This window comes from Ursus arctos, unplaced genomic scaffold (assembly GCF_023065955.2).
Source record: "Ursus arctos isolate Adak ecotype North America unplaced genomic scaffold, UrsArc2.0 scaffold_14, whole genome shotgun sequence".
In the NCBI taxonomy this organism is placed as follows: domain Eukaryota; kingdom Metazoa; phylum Chordata; class Mammalia; order Carnivora; family Ursidae; genus Ursus; species Ursus arctos.
The window spans coordinates 3546263-3564284 of record NW_026622808.1 but is presented as its reverse complement, the minus strand read 5'-3'; the positions used below and the strand labels follow the sequence as shown (position 1 = coordinate 3564284).

Below are 18022 nucleotides of genomic sequence, written 5' to 3'. Positions count from 1 at the left end.
AGCTGACGTGGGCTCCATCCGATGACCAGGCTATAGATTGAAGGTTCCAATCACCCCCTTCTTGAGTTCAATTAATTTGCTAGAGGGGTTCACAGAACTCGGGGAAACACTTTCTTACATGTACCAGTTTATTAAAAGATACAGATGAACAACCATACAGGGCCGGGTCTGGGAGGGCCCATGGAGTTGGGGTGTGTCACCCTCCCAGTACATGGATGTGTTCACTAACCTGGAAGCTCTCTGAACCCCATGCTTTTGAGATTTTTATGGAGGCTTCATCACCATAGGCATGATGGATCATTAACTCCATTTCCAGCCCCTCTCTCCTCTCTGGAGGATGGGACAGGGGGACTAAAATTGCCAAGCTTCCAATCCTGGCTTTGTCCTTCTGGTGACCAGCCGCCATCCAGAAGCCCACTCTGAGTCCCCTCATTAAAACAAAAGATGCTTCTAGTGTTCGTATCAGTTAGGAATTTATAAGGGTTTCAGAAGCTCTGTCTAGGAACTAAGGACAGAGACCGATATATATTTTCTATTACCTCACACCATCCTATGGTCATGCTAAGCCACCAAAGAGAACTACCCCTTTGGATAGGGCTTGAGCTCTCCAATGGGCCATAGCTCCCATGGTGTGCTTCACTCTTTTCAGTTACCTGCCTGGTCCCCGACACCATCCTTGGAAGGTCTAGGTGGAAACATCAACACACTTGGTATTAGTGTCCCTCTTTAAAAGAAAAGGCGAATATGCTTAATTCTGTTCCAAAGGAGTTAGCCCTGAGAAGGAAAAGAACACGTAATGTTCTCAAATGCAACAGGTCAACCCCATTGAGGGCTTCTCCTTTTAGATTCTTCACTGAAGTCATTGAACTTATCAGGCTTTGGTGCAAAAGATCAGGGAATTCCAATGCATTCTTCTGATACAATCCCATCAGTTCCTTTTTTGCCAGGATGATAGCACTAAATTGGTGGTGATGGGTGGTATTTAATTTCCATTGACCACTTTCCCATCACCCACCAGTGAAGCTGGGCTTTCATAGGTTTTGTTAAATAGTTTTCAGTGGGAATACAGATGTCAGTCTCACCCAGCAACACCCCCCTCCCCCACTGCCTCTGTTTTCTTGATTTGATCGTATCAATTCTTTGGCTTATAGGAAGATAATTAAGACTCCCCACATGGCTAAGGGACAGTCCAAAACAAACACACAAAACAAAAGGCCAAACAGCAGCATCCACTTGGGTTCTCTGTTTATTGTAAGACGTTCATTTCCCAAGGCTGGTTCAGATAAACATGTCTTGTCCGAGCTCAGGGGCTGCTGTTTTCCCTCGCTTCATGAAATGATCTATAGGCAGGCCTTTGATCTTCCTGATCCAGGCAGCTTTGCTGGCTTTTCCTGGATTGACCACTTCACTGGGCTTTCTGGCCAGATACTCCTTCATCTTGGCCTCCCTGTACTCTTTTTCCTCCTTTACGGTCAACAACATGAACTCGGTGTTCATTCTAAAGGGATCAAGGGTCGTGCAGAAGCAAGGTCGTTCTTTCTTGACACACTCGGTTTTCACGCCCATGGGTGGAGCCAGCATGCGGTTTGGTTTAATGACCTGCAGGCTGGTTAACGGGCTAAAGCTGCGCACTGTCCCGTCCGTGGAGCTGGTCGCTTGGTCTTCACCCTTGAGGCCGCCTGCGAACCTGGGGCGGATAATCGCAGGCTCGGGTATGGTGGACTGGACTCGGGGACTGTGCAAAGAGTTTTTCACGTTGGGCTGCAGTTTCTGGATCTCAAGGGGAACACTGGTTTCCTTCACGTCGATGGGAGGGTTGCTCCATCTCAGCCTATCAACAGCCTGTTGGACTGATTTTCCTTTGAAACTCAGGACCTTCCTTGGGTGTGAAATTGAAGGTCCCCAGGCATCAATGACTTGGGTTTGGGGCCTCCGGGGATAGGCAAACTCCCCTGAATTATGGGCCTGCTGCAGGGCGTTAACCGTGAGAAGGAACTGGTCGGGCGACATAGAGATTTGCCAGTGCTTCTTCTTTGAGCGCTTGGTCAAGTCTCCGGGTTGTACTTTCTCCTCGTCCTCTGGGTGTTCAAAAAAAAAGAAAACAAAAACAGGTCAGAGTGTTCCATGAAAACCGGTAAGTAGTTATGCATGAAAGTTAAACCCATTCTAACGGCGATGCACACTGAGGTCTTGGTGGTCCAACGGGCGTGCCAAGATGTGGACCAAAAATCCTCTACGACGCTAGAAATGACGACATATTTAACACAGGTTTTGAATAAATGTGCAAGTACTTGAGTACACGTGTGTATTAACATGGAGGGGACATATGTCATCGCAGCGTTTCACACATTTTGAAAACTCCCTGTGGGAATGAGCTTCCTCCCTCTTTCATGATTCACACAAAAAATAGGCCTTACAAATTGATAGTAACGAATCTCTATTTTTAAACAAAAACCGTATCACAAAGTTTGATCTCCATCTTATTAATTATTCATCATATTTGATTTTAGATGATCGTTGGGACATTTCCCCAAAATCAAAATGGCCTTCAAACTATCCATCACCCCTTGGAAATGCAAAATATGACAACATAACCAAACAGCAGTTTCTGAACAGGAGTTCCTAAAAGGTTTTGAGCAATAGATACAGTTCGAAAAGCCACTTGACAAGGACAGAAGGTTCATTCTGGCGTACTCCATTATGGTCAAGACTCCCAAGGTGCCAAATACCTAGAGGTAACAAGGATGTCTTCACATGTGAGCAAATCTATTCTCTCTCTCTCGTTTGGGCTTTTCAGTCCCTACAATGCCTCACAGATACCCTGAAGGCATTATCCCCATTTTACAAAAGGAATAACTGAGTCATGAAAAGTAGAAGTCATTTGTCTCGTCTGACCTAACAGTTAAAAGTCTGTACCCCAAATTATGCCAACGTATAACTAGTAAAAAAAAATGCAAAAGTGCACTGAGCGTATAATTTTCCTTGACGAAATGGGTTTTGTCCCAAGATGTTTGTGTATGAACATACTAAGATGGAATGAAGTTTCAAATATCTCCCCAATTACTTTGTTAAATAAATAATATTTCATTGAATTATTAAATGTTGTTAAATCATGAAATTAAATATTATTTGATAATTATAATATCAAATTAATGATTACATTAAATATTATTACATTGCTATTAAATAGTAAGATATTAAATATTTTTACTAAAGCATACAAAATTAAATTAAGATGTCAAAATCTTCCCCACTGTCCTTCTAATCCCAGAATAAACCACTCTGCATGTGTGTATGAAAATGCACACAGTTTTTTTCCTTTAAAAAAAAAAATTGTGTCAGGGTACCTGGGTGGCTGAGTCAGTTAAGCACCCAACTCTTGATTTCAGCTCAGGTCATGAGATCGAGCTCCACGTCAAGCTCTGAGCTCAGTGCAGAGTCAGCTTGAGATTCTCTCCTTCTCCCTCTGCCCCTCCCTCCCTCCTCCCCCTCCCACTCATGCGCTCTCTCTCTGTCTCTAAAACAAATAAATAAATAAAATCGTTTTTAAAAAAAAGGAATTGTGTCAAAAAAGTAGGGTTAGAGGGAACATACCTCAACATAATAAAGGCCATATATGAAAAACCCACAGCTAACATCATACTCAATGGTCACACACACAGAGAGAGAGAGAGAGAGAGAGAGAGAGGAATATTACACGGCCATGAAAAGGATGATATCACGCCATTTGAGACAACATAGGTAGACCTGGAGGGTATTATGCTAAGTACAATAAGTCAGACAAAGAAAGACAAATACATGATTTCATTCGTAAGTGGAACCTTAAAAAAAATGAATAAAAAACAAAAAATAGAATCAGACCTATAAATACAGAGCACAAACTGATGGTTGCCAGAGGGGAGGTGGCGGGGGGTGAGCAAAATGGGCGAAGCGGAGTGGAAGATACAGGCTTCCAGTAATGAAAGGAATAAATCATGGGAAAACAAGGCATAGCATAAAGAATACAGCCCATGATATTGTAACAGGGATGTATATGGGGACAGATGGCAGCTACACTTGTGAACACGGCATAATGTATAAACTTGTCAAGTCATTATGTTGTACATCTGAAACTAATGTAACATTATCTGTCAACTATACTCAAATTTTTTTAAAAAGGAATTGTGATGACTCATTGTTCATTAAGGTGTCTTTTTTTGTATAATAATATATTGTGAATCTGTTTGCAAGTCACTATGGTATGTCCTCATGATAATAATTTTTAGCTACTAGATAATATTCCATAGTATGAATCTTTCCTTATCTTTACTTAGTCATTGCCCACTGGTAGACATTTCGTTTGTTAGTGATCAACTTTTTAAAAAATGCAAATACCATTTTTATTTATCATATGAGCAAGTACAAAAGGAGAGATAACACCTAGTTTGGGCCTGGGTGTAGTGGGAGCTCTCATGCATTGTTCGTGGGACTGTAAATTGATACATCATTTTTTAAGGTTGACTATGGCAATATCTTTCTAAATTTTTTTATTTTTATTTATTTATTTTTTAAGTAAACCCCCCGTCAAGGTAGGGCTTGAACTCATGACCCTGAGATCAAGACCTGAGCTGAGATCAAGAGTCAGATGTTTAACCGACTGAGCCACCCAGGTGCCCCTCTAATTTTTTTTAAATCCAAAGAAAATGTATCAGTTACGCTAGTGTCCTCCTTTTTTATTATTTTTTTAAAAATGTAATTCCAGTATAGTGAACACACAGGATTATCTTAGCTTCAGGTGTACAACAGTGATTCAACCATTCTGCACATGACCCAGCACTCATGATGACAAGTGTACTATTCACCCCCCTTTCACCTATTTACCCATCCCCCCACCCCCACCCCCTCTGGTAACCATCAGTTTGTTCTCTGTAGTTAAGAGTCTGTTTTTTGGTCTTTTTTTCTTCATTTGTTTTGTTTCTTAAATTCCACATAGGAGTGAAATTGGCAACTGTCTCCCTCTGACTGACTTATTTCACTTAGTATTATAACCTCTAGATGCAACCATGTTGTTGCAAATGGAAAGATTTCATTCCTTTTTATGGCTGAGTAATATTCATGTGTGTGTGTGTGTGTGTGTGTGTGTGTACACACCACCTCTTTTTTTTCCAATTTCTTTAATTTTATTTATTTATTCAAGGGAAAGAGAGCACGAACGGGAAGGGCAGAGGGAGAGGGAGAGAGACTCTGAAGCAGACTCCTCATGGAGTCCCAGCGCAGGGCTAGATCTCATGACCCTGAAAGCACGACCTGAGCTAAAACCAAGAGTCAGTCACTTAACCGACTGAGTCACCCAGACGCCCCTAAACCACCCCTTCTTTATCCATTCATCTATTGATGGACGCTTGGGCTACTTCCATAGTTTGGCTATTGTAAATAATGCTGCAATAAACAGGGGTGCAATATCTTTCCAATTTTTGAGAAGATTTATTTACTTATTTTAGAGAGAGAGCACGAGCAGGGGGAGAAGGAGGGAGAGAGAGAAGTGGATTCCCAGCTGAGCGCAGAGCCTAATGTGGGGCTCGATCTCATGACCCTGACTGAGATCATGACCTCAGCTGAAATCAAGAGTCAGACACTTAACCAACTGAGCCATCCAGGTGTCCCAATATCTTTCTAATTTTTAAGGGTAGTAATCCTTTGGCTCAGCAACGCCACCTCTAAGACTTTATCCTACAGGTATACCTATACAGATACATAAACAGGCATATTCAAGGCTACCCATTGTTGGTATAGCCCCCCTGAAACTTAACTGTTTTACACTCACCTTGAAGCTGGTCTCTACAGGGAATTTCACTCAAAGAAGCACTATTATGTTAGCCAAACATATTCGAAAGGCATTTTAAATCTTTACCAAAGTCTCTCTCAAAAACAACAAAGGGATATCCTATTCATGATGACACACCAGTCCAAGAAGCGAGAAGTCTCAGTGGCAGGCATGGGAGGCAGGCTGTGAGCCCAAAACTGGACATGCAGCTCTTACAAAGGCTTGTGTCTTGTGGCCTCAAGTTAGTAAGGGGACAATTAAGGAAAGCCAATCACCCTTAAGAAAAGTCAGACATTTTAATCATTCTGAATTCTCAAAGATAAGCAAAGTCATTGACTTGCTGAAAAACTAGACAGAACAGAGCAAGCGAGCAACAGGGAGAGAGAGAGGAAGTGAGAGAGAGGATCTTGCCCCGATCTGGAATAAAATATCACCGTTCGTTGTATCTCCTGCGGGGGACTTCGCTGCCGAACTCTCTTGCCCACCATCGATGTCACTTGCTTCCTTAGAAACAGGACTTGCTCTCTTCTTGCCATCTCTTCGAGGAGATTTTGACTTTTCTTGACTTTGCGATCCCTCTAGTAACACTTCTAAATGAAGATGGAGGAGGAAATCACACAAATTACATAATTCAATGAGGTCTAAATAATGGGGGGCATAGCTGGTAATTTGGCTGATTTGTACCCAAACTATCACCCCGTTGTTTGTTGTCGTGTGACACTGGGTTAAGTCATCTGGAGCCTAAGGTCTACACCACCTCCTGCCTTTCCTCTCACCCACTTTTTCTTTTATTTTTTTTTAAGATTTTATTTATTTATTCGACAGAGAGAGAGAGACAGCCAGCGAGAGAGGGAACACAAGCAGGGGGAGTGGGAGAGGAAGAAGCAGGCTCATAGCAGAGGAGCCTGATGTGGGGCTCGATCCCATAACGCCGGGATCATGCCCTGAGCCAAAGGCAGATGCTTAACGACTGCGCCACCGAGGCGCCCCTCTCACCCACTTTTTCAACTGACTGTCGAGCTTTAGGCATTATCTATACCTGTTGGCCTCTCTCCTCAAGAGAGAGCTGATCATTTGTCAGTGTAACATACCTGGACGTGACCTAGACTTGTGGATCCACTTTCACATGCCAGATATGGGACAGGTGAAAGGAAGGAGTCTGGCTACTCCAGCCCACACCTAACTTATTCTTTGTGTGTCTTAAAATGACATTCCATATGCCACACACACACACACACACACACATTTCTGCTTCATACTAGTATTTTCTGGGTATGCATGTAATCAGTCAGGACTCTAGAGATAATACATTCTGCCTAGAACATTTTTCTGTGGTAGAGTAATATCTTATCTCTGTTCTAAGGAAATAATTATTTAATGTATGTTTGGATGGGGGTGGAGAGTGTCGGTGGTTTTTGGTTTGAATGGCAAGTGGTAGAGCCGGTATTATCTACTGTACAAAGATTCTAGTGCGTTTGGTAAGCCCAGGCCTTGAACAATCAGGAGATTCTCTTGAGCTGGAGAATGGGTTCCCACTTTCCTGAATGGTTAGGAGTTACGTCATCAAGAAATCATTGGCTAGGGGCGCCTGGGTGGCACAGCGGTTAAGCGTCTGCCTCCGGCTCAGGGCGTGATCCCGGCATTATGGGATCGCGCCCCACATCAGGCTCCTCTGCTATGAGCCTGCTTCTTCCTCTCCCACTCCCCCTGCTTGTGTTCCCTCTCTCGCTGGCTATCTCTATCTCTGTCGAATAAATAAATAAAATCTTAAAAAAAAAAAAATCATTGGCTAAAATATCCTATAGAGAAACTAGTTCCGTCACCACCACCACCGGAACCCGCTCCATCAGGAACCACCGAGGCGGCCTGGGATTCAGCTCTCTTACCTGTAGGTACCCTGGCGGGCTTCAGGAAAACTCGGGACCTGTATGGTTTACTTAATAGGGACTCCTGGGCCACGGTTTGTTTACTGGACATTGAGTCCCTCAGGCTGAAAACCTGAGTGCTAGACCTGGAGAGGACTTCTGTGAGGCCATTTTCTTCCCTGTCCTCCTCTTTATCCTTCTTCTTTTGTTTGGCCCGGTCCAGGGAGTACTGCCACTTTATATTCTCAAACTGGAACATGAGAATATTGCTCTCTGTGTTGATCACCATCCTGGAACCAAAACAAAAAGATGGCCCACAAAAGGCAAGAAGGCCACCACTGCCCGGCCCCCAAATATGCTTTTCAAATACTGCCCCATCCAACCATAAGCCTGAGGGAACAGTGCCTGGGACATGACTGTACAAAGAGGGGGGTGGAGGTTGTTGGAGGGTCTGGAGCAGTGAATGGTCACAGGTCAGGCAACAGTTGGGTGGGGGGGGTTCTCTTGAAAATTAACTGTAAGCAGGGCATGTATGTTCTGATTCCTTCCCTTTTCAAGTTAAAATATTTTAAAATGAATTTCTGTTCATAGAGTGAGTGCCAAGTCCCTAGGGTGCCCAGAGCAGAAAGGTTAGGTACTCTGCACACTGATGTCTTGAAATTCACTCTTTTTTTTTTTTTTAAGCATGGTATCCAAATGCCATGTTTTATTGCTGTGATGGGGATAAGGAGAACTCTGGTCCCTTGCTGACCCACCAGCCCACCCTCCGTCCCTCTATCATTCCAGGGTCTCTGCATGCTCTACATTTAAACAAAACAGCTGTACTTGATGAAGCAGGATGATTTCCATGTTTCCTAATCCACTTTTATGCCTTGGTAGGCAAAGAGTTCCAAACCTGGGCCCCCCAGCAGGGACTCCCAACCACCCAGTGGTTTCTGTCATTCATAACATTCACAGAGCATGTTAGCTACCCTACTCTGTACCTAGATCTCCTAGAACCATAAACGAGCAATGGAGATACCATGTGTAGGTTCCTTTCTGCTCCAAAAGGCTGAATTTTAAGACCTTAACTGTTAGTGTAAACTCTCTATCAGAGTGACTTGTTCCGGTTAGAAATGCTAGAATGGAATTTGGGGAATCATGCCAATTACAAATCTCTTTCAGACTCATTTTTACTCGGGCCCAAAGGTAATTGTCTTTCTTTGGATGTCATAAAAAAGGAAAGGTCAGAGGTGATTTTTTAAATGGCATTATTACTTTGAAATGGAAATGTGTCCCTTTACTGAGACTTCCTACCAGCTCTGCCCCTTTAAGATGAGAAGTAGCCCTGGTATAGTTTCATTAAAAGGAAGGCAATATGGTTTGGGAAGATTAACTGATATCTCAAGTGAGCCTGTGCAAAAGTGAATTCTATTTGGGTATTTTCACATAATTATCACTCTGAATCTAGCTTATGACAAATACAATATGACATACAAATGGTCTCGGTTCTGGTTTCTGTAAGCTCAGCTCTGCCCCACCAGACACTGGACCCCCTGCTACCACCATCCCCCACTCCTCCTATAAGTCTCTTTGAGTCAGAAGTGAACATCAGAGACAGCTGGTCAGGGAGCAAGCTGGGGCTATGCATTCACAGCAGAGCTATGCCGTACTCACTGCCTGATTTGCCCAGACATCCAGAACAAATTCAGAGTCATGTGAACCCTGCTTGCTAAGTTTTGTGCAAAGTCTGATTCACCCCCCCCCATATGATTATTGGCCCTTCTACAGCCAAAATTGGAGGGGAGCACTGCCCCCTCTCTCCTACTGCCAGCAAATGCAGGGCTGGTGTCCCAGAGCAGAAGAAAATCATCCAGACAGAAGAGCTCACGGCCCTGACCTCCACACCTACCACCCACCTGTTGCCCTGAATAAAGAAGGACAGCACAGGATCACCTCTGCCATTGGCTTTCATCACCTTCAGACAGTTCCCATTGAGGAAATTGTAAATGCGGATCTTGCCATCTGCACAGGCACTGATGACCCGGAGGAAGAGAAGAGCTACGTGGAGCACCTCCCTGGAAGGGAACAGAGCAACAGGCCGTCCATGTCTTCTGGGAAAGTGCTTGGGTTCGTTTGTAGCTTGGGGGATTTTGTGCGCATGCCTGGGAGGCATTGGTCGTGACTGCCCTTCCTGTGATGTTTGCCATCATTTCATAATTCTGGATGTAAGCCATTAACCCTCAAAACATGGTCGCTCCCTCTCCTCCCATTCTGCTGTTGTGTTTCTTGCAAATTGGTCACAGTGCCACAGGATGGCAACACGCAAAGGCTTACATCGTGGCTTTTCGTTTTGCTTTGCTTTGTTCTGATATGTAGACGATCGTGCTTTTCTCCTACAATTTGGTTCCTACCTACTGACTTCTACAAAAGTCATGCAGAGAAGTACTTAATGTTTTGATTCCTTTGCAAATAGCATTATTAGATAAAGAAAGAACAGAACAGATGGGGAAATGATCATCTTTATATGAGGGAAAAACCTAATATTTCAGCAGTTTCTTTTGGGTCTTAAGTTAGTGGCTTTCATTCTTTCAGTGAAACATCCCAAAGGAAAACTGTATCCAGGGATGAGATTTAGGAGTTCCCTTTTGTGGTGACCAGCAGAAACAGAGGGAGGACCAGGAGACTTAGATGCCTCCAACCAAACCTTCCTACAACGGCTGTGGCCAAGGGCGACTCCAGGCGTGTGGAGTACTCAATTCTGCACAACGTAATTACCCCATTCCTGTTAATGATACCGAAAAGTTGAATTTGGTACCACCAATTTGTTAGATCTTATGTGCAAAGCAAGTCCTCTGATCCCTGCCATCTATACGTATGCAAGTCCACCCATGGCCTTGCTCACATGCTACCTTCTCCATAAAACCACCTTTACCTCCATCTCCCCTTCCCCACGCACACATACACAAACTTCAGATACACTGTTAGATTCTCGGGCAGAACACATGGCTTACGCATCTTTGCATGCACAGCACCTAACACAAGTCCTAGCCCATAGAAGGTTCTCAATAAATATCCGTTGAAGTGGTGAGTGTCAGCTCAAGTTTCAGAGTATGATCGCTGATACAATGAGTTAAAAGAATGGCATTCACCCCATACCATTTAGCCTTAGCCCTGATCAGATCCAAGAGCCAGATTAAGATATTTCAAAGCCCCAGCTGCTGGCAAAATAGAAACAACAAAGACTTTGAAAGGCAGGAACATGCTTAGCGTGTTCAAAGGACAACAAAAAGGCCAATGTGGCTCATGGGATGGATAGATCAATCAATCAATTGATCACTCATTCTGAAATGCAAAATAAATATAGCAAAGTCCAACAAAGTTCTAGTTTTATTTCTAAGATGTAACTATAATACATTTATTGGTGCCTTAAGTGCATCTTAGTCTCCCTGTAGGGGAATCCAGAGCTAGGAGAGATGCCCTGTGATAGAAGGGTTTGTCTCTTTCTGTACCTCTTTTGATCTTGCAGAGCTGGACCTGCACTTCTCATAGGTTCCTGTGGCATTTGGTAGTTCAGCCTATACCATTAGAGCCCAGTGATTGAAAGCAGGGGCTTTAGGATCAGAAAACCTGGGATCCAAACTTGGTTCTACCACATACTGAGTGGTAACCTTCAGAAAGTAACATGACCTCGGTCTTTAGTTTTCTACCCTATGAAAAGGGGGTAGTGATTTCTGCCTCAGAGGATTGCTGTCAGGATTAAATTAATGGAGGTGCTTTTCAAACAGCTCATAATGGTTATTATGATCTTGTCATAGCCCAGTCTGCATTCAGGTTTTATCTCTGCCCTAGAAAAAAGTCATTTATTTCTTAAGTCTCCTTCTTTGTTCTTTCTTTATCAAAAGACACTGCAGAGAGTGATGTCAGGGAGAATGGTGGAAGAAGGAACTCCAAAATCCCACCCTTCCATAAAAGCAATGAAAAAACTGGCAAAAACTGTCACAATCAACTTTTTCAGAACTCTGGAAAATACCCAAAGGCTTGCAGCAACCCAAGGAGCACTCAGACAAAAACGAATGGCTTTGTCTCAATAAGAAGAATGAACTTTGTGGTATATTAACTTACCCAAGTCCCATTCCCAACTCCCCAGCTCCGTGGCAACCATGAAAAAATAACAGCCCACATTCCTGGTACTGGAGGAAACAGAACAAACCTCCTTCACAATGAATTATTTGACTTCTCTCATGGCTTCTGAACATGTTCAAATAGCAAATAGAAACCATGTCTACAAAACTAAAAGAAAGTATGAGAACAGAGAATACCAATAAAGAGTTAGAAATTATTTTTTTAAGAAGTTCAAATAGAAATTCTGGAGTTGAAACCTATAGGAACTGAAATGAAAATTCACCAGAGGGGCTCAACAGCACATTCACGTAGGCAGAAGAAGCAAAGGACTTAAAAAGAGGTCAGTGTAGATTTTCCAGTCTGAGAATGGAAAGAAACAAGAATGAAGACAAATGAACAGAACCTCAGAAGCCTGTGTGACATCATTAACTCTCAACACGTGCGTAATAGGAGTCCCAGAAAGAAAGGAGGGGAAAAGGCAGAAATATCTGAAGAAATAATGGCCAAATGCTTTCCAAATACGATGAAAATCATTAATCTACACATCCAAGAAGCTCAACAAACTCTGTGATAAACTAAACAGATCCACACCTAGACATATCATAATCGAACTGTAAGAAGCCAAAGGCCAAGAGAGTGTTGAAAGCATCAAGAGAGAGGCAGCTCGTTACATAAAAAGGATCCTCAGTAGTATCAACAACAAATGTCTCATTGGAAACCATCAGGACCTATGGAGGCCAAAGGCAATGAAATGGCATATTCAAAGTGCTGAAAGGAAAAAATAACTGTAAACCAAGAATCCTATATCCATCAAAACTAACCTCAAAAATGGAGAAATTAAGATATTCCCAAATAAACAAGAACCAAGAGTTCACACTAGCAAGAAATGCTATACAGTCTCCTTCGGGTGGGGATGAAACAACATAAGTGTAACTGAAATCCGCATGAAGAAATAAAGAGCATCAGTAGAGGTACCTACCTAGATTAATATAAGACAGTAAAATGTGGTTTTTGTTTATAGGACTTTTTTTCTATCTCATTTAAAAGGCAACTACATAAGGCAATAATTGTAAGTCTATGATGATGGATACACAGGATATAAAGATTTAGTTTGTGACAACAGGGTAAGAAGGAAGAGGGAGAAGGAACTCTATAAGAGCAAGTTTTTTGTATACTATTGAAATCAAATTGATATTAATATGAACAGGATTATTATAAATTAAGATATTAACAGTAATCCCCAAGGCAACCACTAAGAAAATAACTCAGAAATATAGTTTAAGAAAAATGACAAGGGAATTAAAATGGCACACCAGAGAATAGCCATTAAACACAAAAGAAGGCCATAATAGAAGAACTGAGGAACAAAAAAATTACTTAAGACTGTAGAAAACAAGTAGCAAAATGGTAGAGTAAGTCCTTTTTACCTTAAATATAAATGGATTAAACGCTTCAGTTAAAGGCATAAATTGGAAGGAAGGATAAAAACAACATAATCTAACTATATGCTGTCTATAAGAGACTCACTTTAGGGGCACCTGGGTGGCTCAGCCGTTAAGCGTCTGCCTTTGGCTCAGGTCATGATCCCAGGGTCCTGGGATCGAGCCCCACATCGGGCTCCCTGCTCAGCAGGAAGCCTGCTTCTCCCTCTCACACTCCCCTTGCTTGTATTCCCTCTCTCACTGTCTCTCTCTGTCAAGTAAATAAATAAAATCTTTAAAAAAAAAAGAGAGAGAGAGAGAGACTCACTTTAGATTCAAAACTACAAATAGGTTGAAAGCAAGAGAATGGGAAAAACACCAAAACAAAGCACAAAGTGGAGATAAAATTTAGACAAAATTTTAGACATACTTGTTAATAGACACCAAAAAATATATATGATGAAAAAAAGGTTGACTTCATCAAGAAGATGTAACAATTATAAACACCTATAAACCTAACAACAGAGCCCCTAAATACATGAGGCAAAACTCCCAGAATTAAAGGGAGAAACAGATGACTCAACAATCAGAGATGGACACTTCAATACCACACTCTAGATGATAGAACAACTAGACAGAAGATCAGCAAGGAAACAAAAGACATGAACTAACATTATAAACTAACTAGATCTAACAGGCATGTATAGAACATTTCCCCCAAATAACAGCAGAATGCACATTAATCTGAAGAGCACATGGAACACTCTTCAGGATAGGCTTTATGTTAGGCCAGAAAACAAGTCTCGGTACATTTTGAAAGACTGCAATAATACAAAGTATGCTCTCCAACCTCAATGGAATTAAATTAGAAATGAGTAACGGAAGGAAATTAGGAAAAACCGTTACTATGGAGAACTTAAACATGCTCTTAAATAACCTCTGACTCAAGGAATAATTCTGAAAGAAAATTAGAAAATACTTTCAGATGAATAAAAATAAAAACACAACATATCAAAGCTTTAGGGTTGCAGCTAAAGCAGGGCTCAGAGGGAAATTTATAGTAGTAGCAGTAGATGCCTACATTTCTCCAACCAATAACCTACCCTTTCACCTTAAGAAACGAGAAAAAGAACATCAAACTAAATTCAAACCAAGGAGAAGAAAGGAAAATAAAGCTTGGAGAAGAAAGCCATGAAATAGAGAATTCGAAAACTATAGAGAAAAGTCAATGAAAACAAAAATTTGTTCCTTGAAGAGATCAAAAGATCAACAAACATTTAGCTAGACAACTGACAAATATTTGCTTAGACAACCAAGAAAATAAGAGAGAAAACAGAAATTACTGAAATTAGAAATGAAACAGAGGATATTACGATTGATTGACAGAAATGTTCTGTAATGAGATAGTGGTGATGTGTTTTTTTTTTAAGATTTTTTTTTTTTTATTTATTCAACAGAGATAGAGACAGCCAGCGAGAGAGGGAACACAAGCAGGGGGAGTGGGAGAGGAAGAAGCAGGCTCATAGCGGAGGAGCCTGATGTGGGGCTCGATCCCAGAACGCCGGGATCACGCCCCAAGCCGAAGGCAGACGCTTAACCGCTGTGCCACCCAGGCGCCCCTAGATGGTGGTGATGTTTGCACAACATTATGAATGTACCGAAACCATTAAATTGTACACTATAAAATGGTGAATCTTATATCATATGAATTTGAAAAATATTATCTTAATACTACCTGTGGAAAAGACACTAAAGACTAATATTTTTTAAAAACTACAGAGCACAGAAACTTTTTTAAGGATCATCATTCCTCTCAGCCCTATTTTGTACCCTGTAAGTTCATCTGTCATATTCTCTCCCACACTATATGCAGAATCTTAATTTTGGGTGAAAAATATTTTTGGATCAAGAGGACAGAAGGAAGACCTCTTTCTTCAGACAGCCATGATACCCGTTTTTTCACCCACGTCATATTCAAAAGATGGGTACCAGTCCCATCATTAGAACTCTCCAGAAAGGCAATCTGCAAGATGGTTCTCATTACCAATCAATTAGAAAAATTTACTGAGCACTTCCATGTGCACACCACTACTACAGATGAGTGGAGGAGGGGCCCTAAAAACAAGAACATTGACCATGTCCTCCACATGCCTATGGACTTGCTGTAACTGTGAAGGTATCAAGAACCAATGTGAATGAGATTTGGGGGCCATCATTCAATGGCAATGAGAATGGTCTGAGAAGATCTCATTGCTGAGATAGAGTAGGAGGCTCCTGGGTTAACAGAATGGCAACCAAACTCCTAGATTTGCTGGGAACAGATTATTTTCTAATACCTACACTAAATCCTACAGAATCATGCTCGGAAAGTTACAATTTTCAGGTGATATCATAAAGTTTGACTCTTTTGAGTTTGATAATCCAGATGACATGCTAAGAAGCTTACTGATAATCACCTATGGGCTGGATAAAGCACCAAACAGAAGCCTTGCCCAGCACCCACTCATCAATAATGCAGTCATACACCACAATGAGTAAACATTCACGTATATAACCCAAATCCCCTTCCACCTCCCACAAAGTCAGTGTATGCCCAAGAGGTTCCTATGAAGATATGAGGAAATCTAGGGCCATATTCTACTAAATAACTATCCCCAGTAGGTTCCCTAGAAGACCTATTTACTCTTTCAACCAATTAGGATAGCATTTTTTTTTCCTAGAGTTTTTTATAGTGCACTTAAGAGGAAGAAGCATTATTCTTGCAGCGCAAGAGGGACTCAGAGCAGCCTATGAAACCCATGGCCATGGAAGAACCATTAACTGCGCACAATATTCCGTCCAAGTTAGCTCAGCTATGACCTCAGACTACTTCTCAATTGGCTCCAAGCACCACCACCACCAAAGTGGGACTGGAATTGTAAAATAAGATCCATTTGCTGTCCTGGAATAGAATGCAGCCAGCAGACTTGTAAGAAAGCCCCTTCTTTAAGCCCTTAAGTTACTTTTAAACCTTGGGCACTTGGATGATTTTTGTGAATACAGGCTTCTGGGGTAGAGACCAACTCCAGGTATTCTGAGTTTACTGGAACTGGCGTTCTTAGGGACGGTTCTGCCAATATTCTTAAGTTTGGTAGACAACAGATATAAATGTATCATGTGTGTCATAAGCATAAGATTTCAATAACTTCTCAACATCCACGTCAAGTACTACTCTTTCTTAAGAGAAATAAGTGACAGTGGGAGAGGGAATGGCCAAATGGGGAGTAGGGTGGAGATGGGTACCAGGTAGAGGGGACAAAAGTCAGCAGAGAGCAGAAGGGACTGATCTACCAAAAACCGAAGTCTCGGCTATGGGGGGAAAGGAGAGAGTACTACATTCATCGCTCAGAGCTTTCCTGTACCTACTTTGGATGCTTGTAGGCCATGAGGCACCGCTCATACTTTCCCACCATGCTCCAGGCCATGACCAGGCCATCAGCACTTCCTGAGAGGAGATGCCACTGGTCAAAGCACAGACACTTCACGGCTCCCTCGTGACCACTGAGAGTCTGCAAGAGAAGAGGGCTCTGTTTTCACCCCATCTTCAACTCAGACTGTGAGTCCTCCAAAGGCCAAAGCTGGAGGCGTTTTTAGATGAACTGCAAAGCCACACTCTGCCAATCCATGACTACCACTCACTTGGTATTTACCTGAGCTGACTTTACATTTGTTCTAAGAAGGCCAGTGGTGTCCATGCCTCCCTCTCTCCAGAGCTCGCTCTTCCCCGTGAAGGAAGAATGTGGTCAAGGAGAGGCCTTGCTCCTGGTGGGTCTGTGGCTGGGGCAGGCCTCATCTTCCTGGAGTACCAGAGAGGGCCAGAATTCACCGTCGTCTGCTCCCACAAGGTGTAGGGGCAGGCACTCCATCCCTGGCTCCTTGCCAAGACCAGAAGACACCTGGGACATCCCAGCACCTTTAACTGCTGGTTAGACCATGGTGACAAGATTGATGGGAAACAACCCACCAGCCAGGCCAGCAGCTTCTCACTGTGCCCTTGTGCTCCTGGCACAAATGTATCCCACCACTGCCCACTAGGGCCAGGCGGTTTCAAATCCAGCAACGTTTTTTGCATGTGAACATTCAATCGCTTTCAAGACAGCAGATGTACTCTTTTCACCGGAGAGTAAGGAGAAAACCCACTGTGACTTTGTTCATTCCCTTACCCCATGCAAGAGTCAGGGTAGAATGTTCTGGAAAAGGAAAAGTCACTTTACTTCTGCTGCTGTTAAAAGACCCTGAGCCCATATATCATGCTGAGTCAGAATGTAGCCTTCCCCCACCACCTCCGTGACAATGTGGGTCACATATGCCCTGACCCTCCACTGACTCAGAATGGCCCTTTCTTGGGGGGATCGAGGAGGAGCTTCCTCGTCAGCTCTTCAGGACCATCCTTTTGGTGACCATAAGTTGGTAGCTTTAGGGTCGTCTGGGGAGGTCCATGGGGGAGACCATAAGTCTCCTCCAATCCATCGCCACCAGTGCCCCGTTCCCCTGACAGCCCACCACCCTCTCACCTTTACCAACTGGGCTGTGACAACGTGCCACACTTTGACTAACCCCCGCTCACAGCTGCTCACGATGTAGATGTCATTGATCCTGGTGGCCAAGATGGGGTCTTTGTGTTTAAACGTCTTCAGACACTTCCCTGTCTCTACATCCCACTCTGAAAGGGAGGGGGGAAGAGAAGAGGCATGAAGGCAGGTTACGGTGGAGTTCTCTACCCCATCACAGAAGCCAAGCCCATCAAATCAGACCCTAGAAGGCTCTCGGCTGGCCCAGCACCCCTGTAG

General features: G+C 42.8%; 1 protein-coding gene across 3 annotated transcripts in view; it reads right to left on the bottom strand.

Moving 5' to 3' along the window:
- Nucleotides 1–1228: 1228 nt before the first annotated feature.
- The window catches only part of FBXW10B (F-box and WD repeat domain containing 10B), a 40809-nt gene continuing 24015 nt past the window's right edge, over nucleotides 1229–18022 (bottom strand). For 2 of the 3 annotated variants that reach the window (XM_057311309.1, XM_057311310.1), the window contains 6 exons: nucleotides 17747–17895; nucleotides 16599–16741; nucleotides 9567–9725; nucleotides 7690–7958; nucleotides 6238–6393; nucleotides 1229–2078 (listed from right to left, as the gene is read on the bottom strand). In XM_057311309.1, the coding sequence (XP_057167292.1) occupies nucleotides 1279–2078; nucleotides 6238–6393; nucleotides 7690–7958; nucleotides 9567–9725; nucleotides 16599–16741; nucleotides 17747–17895 (1676 nt within the window). In that variant the 3' untranslated portion in view covers nucleotides 1229–1278. The remainder of the gene's footprint in view (nucleotides 2079–6237; nucleotides 6394–7689; nucleotides 7959–9566; nucleotides 9726–16598; nucleotides 16742–17746; nucleotides 17896–18022) is intronic. The other variant, XM_057311311.1, reaches the window with a different exon arrangement.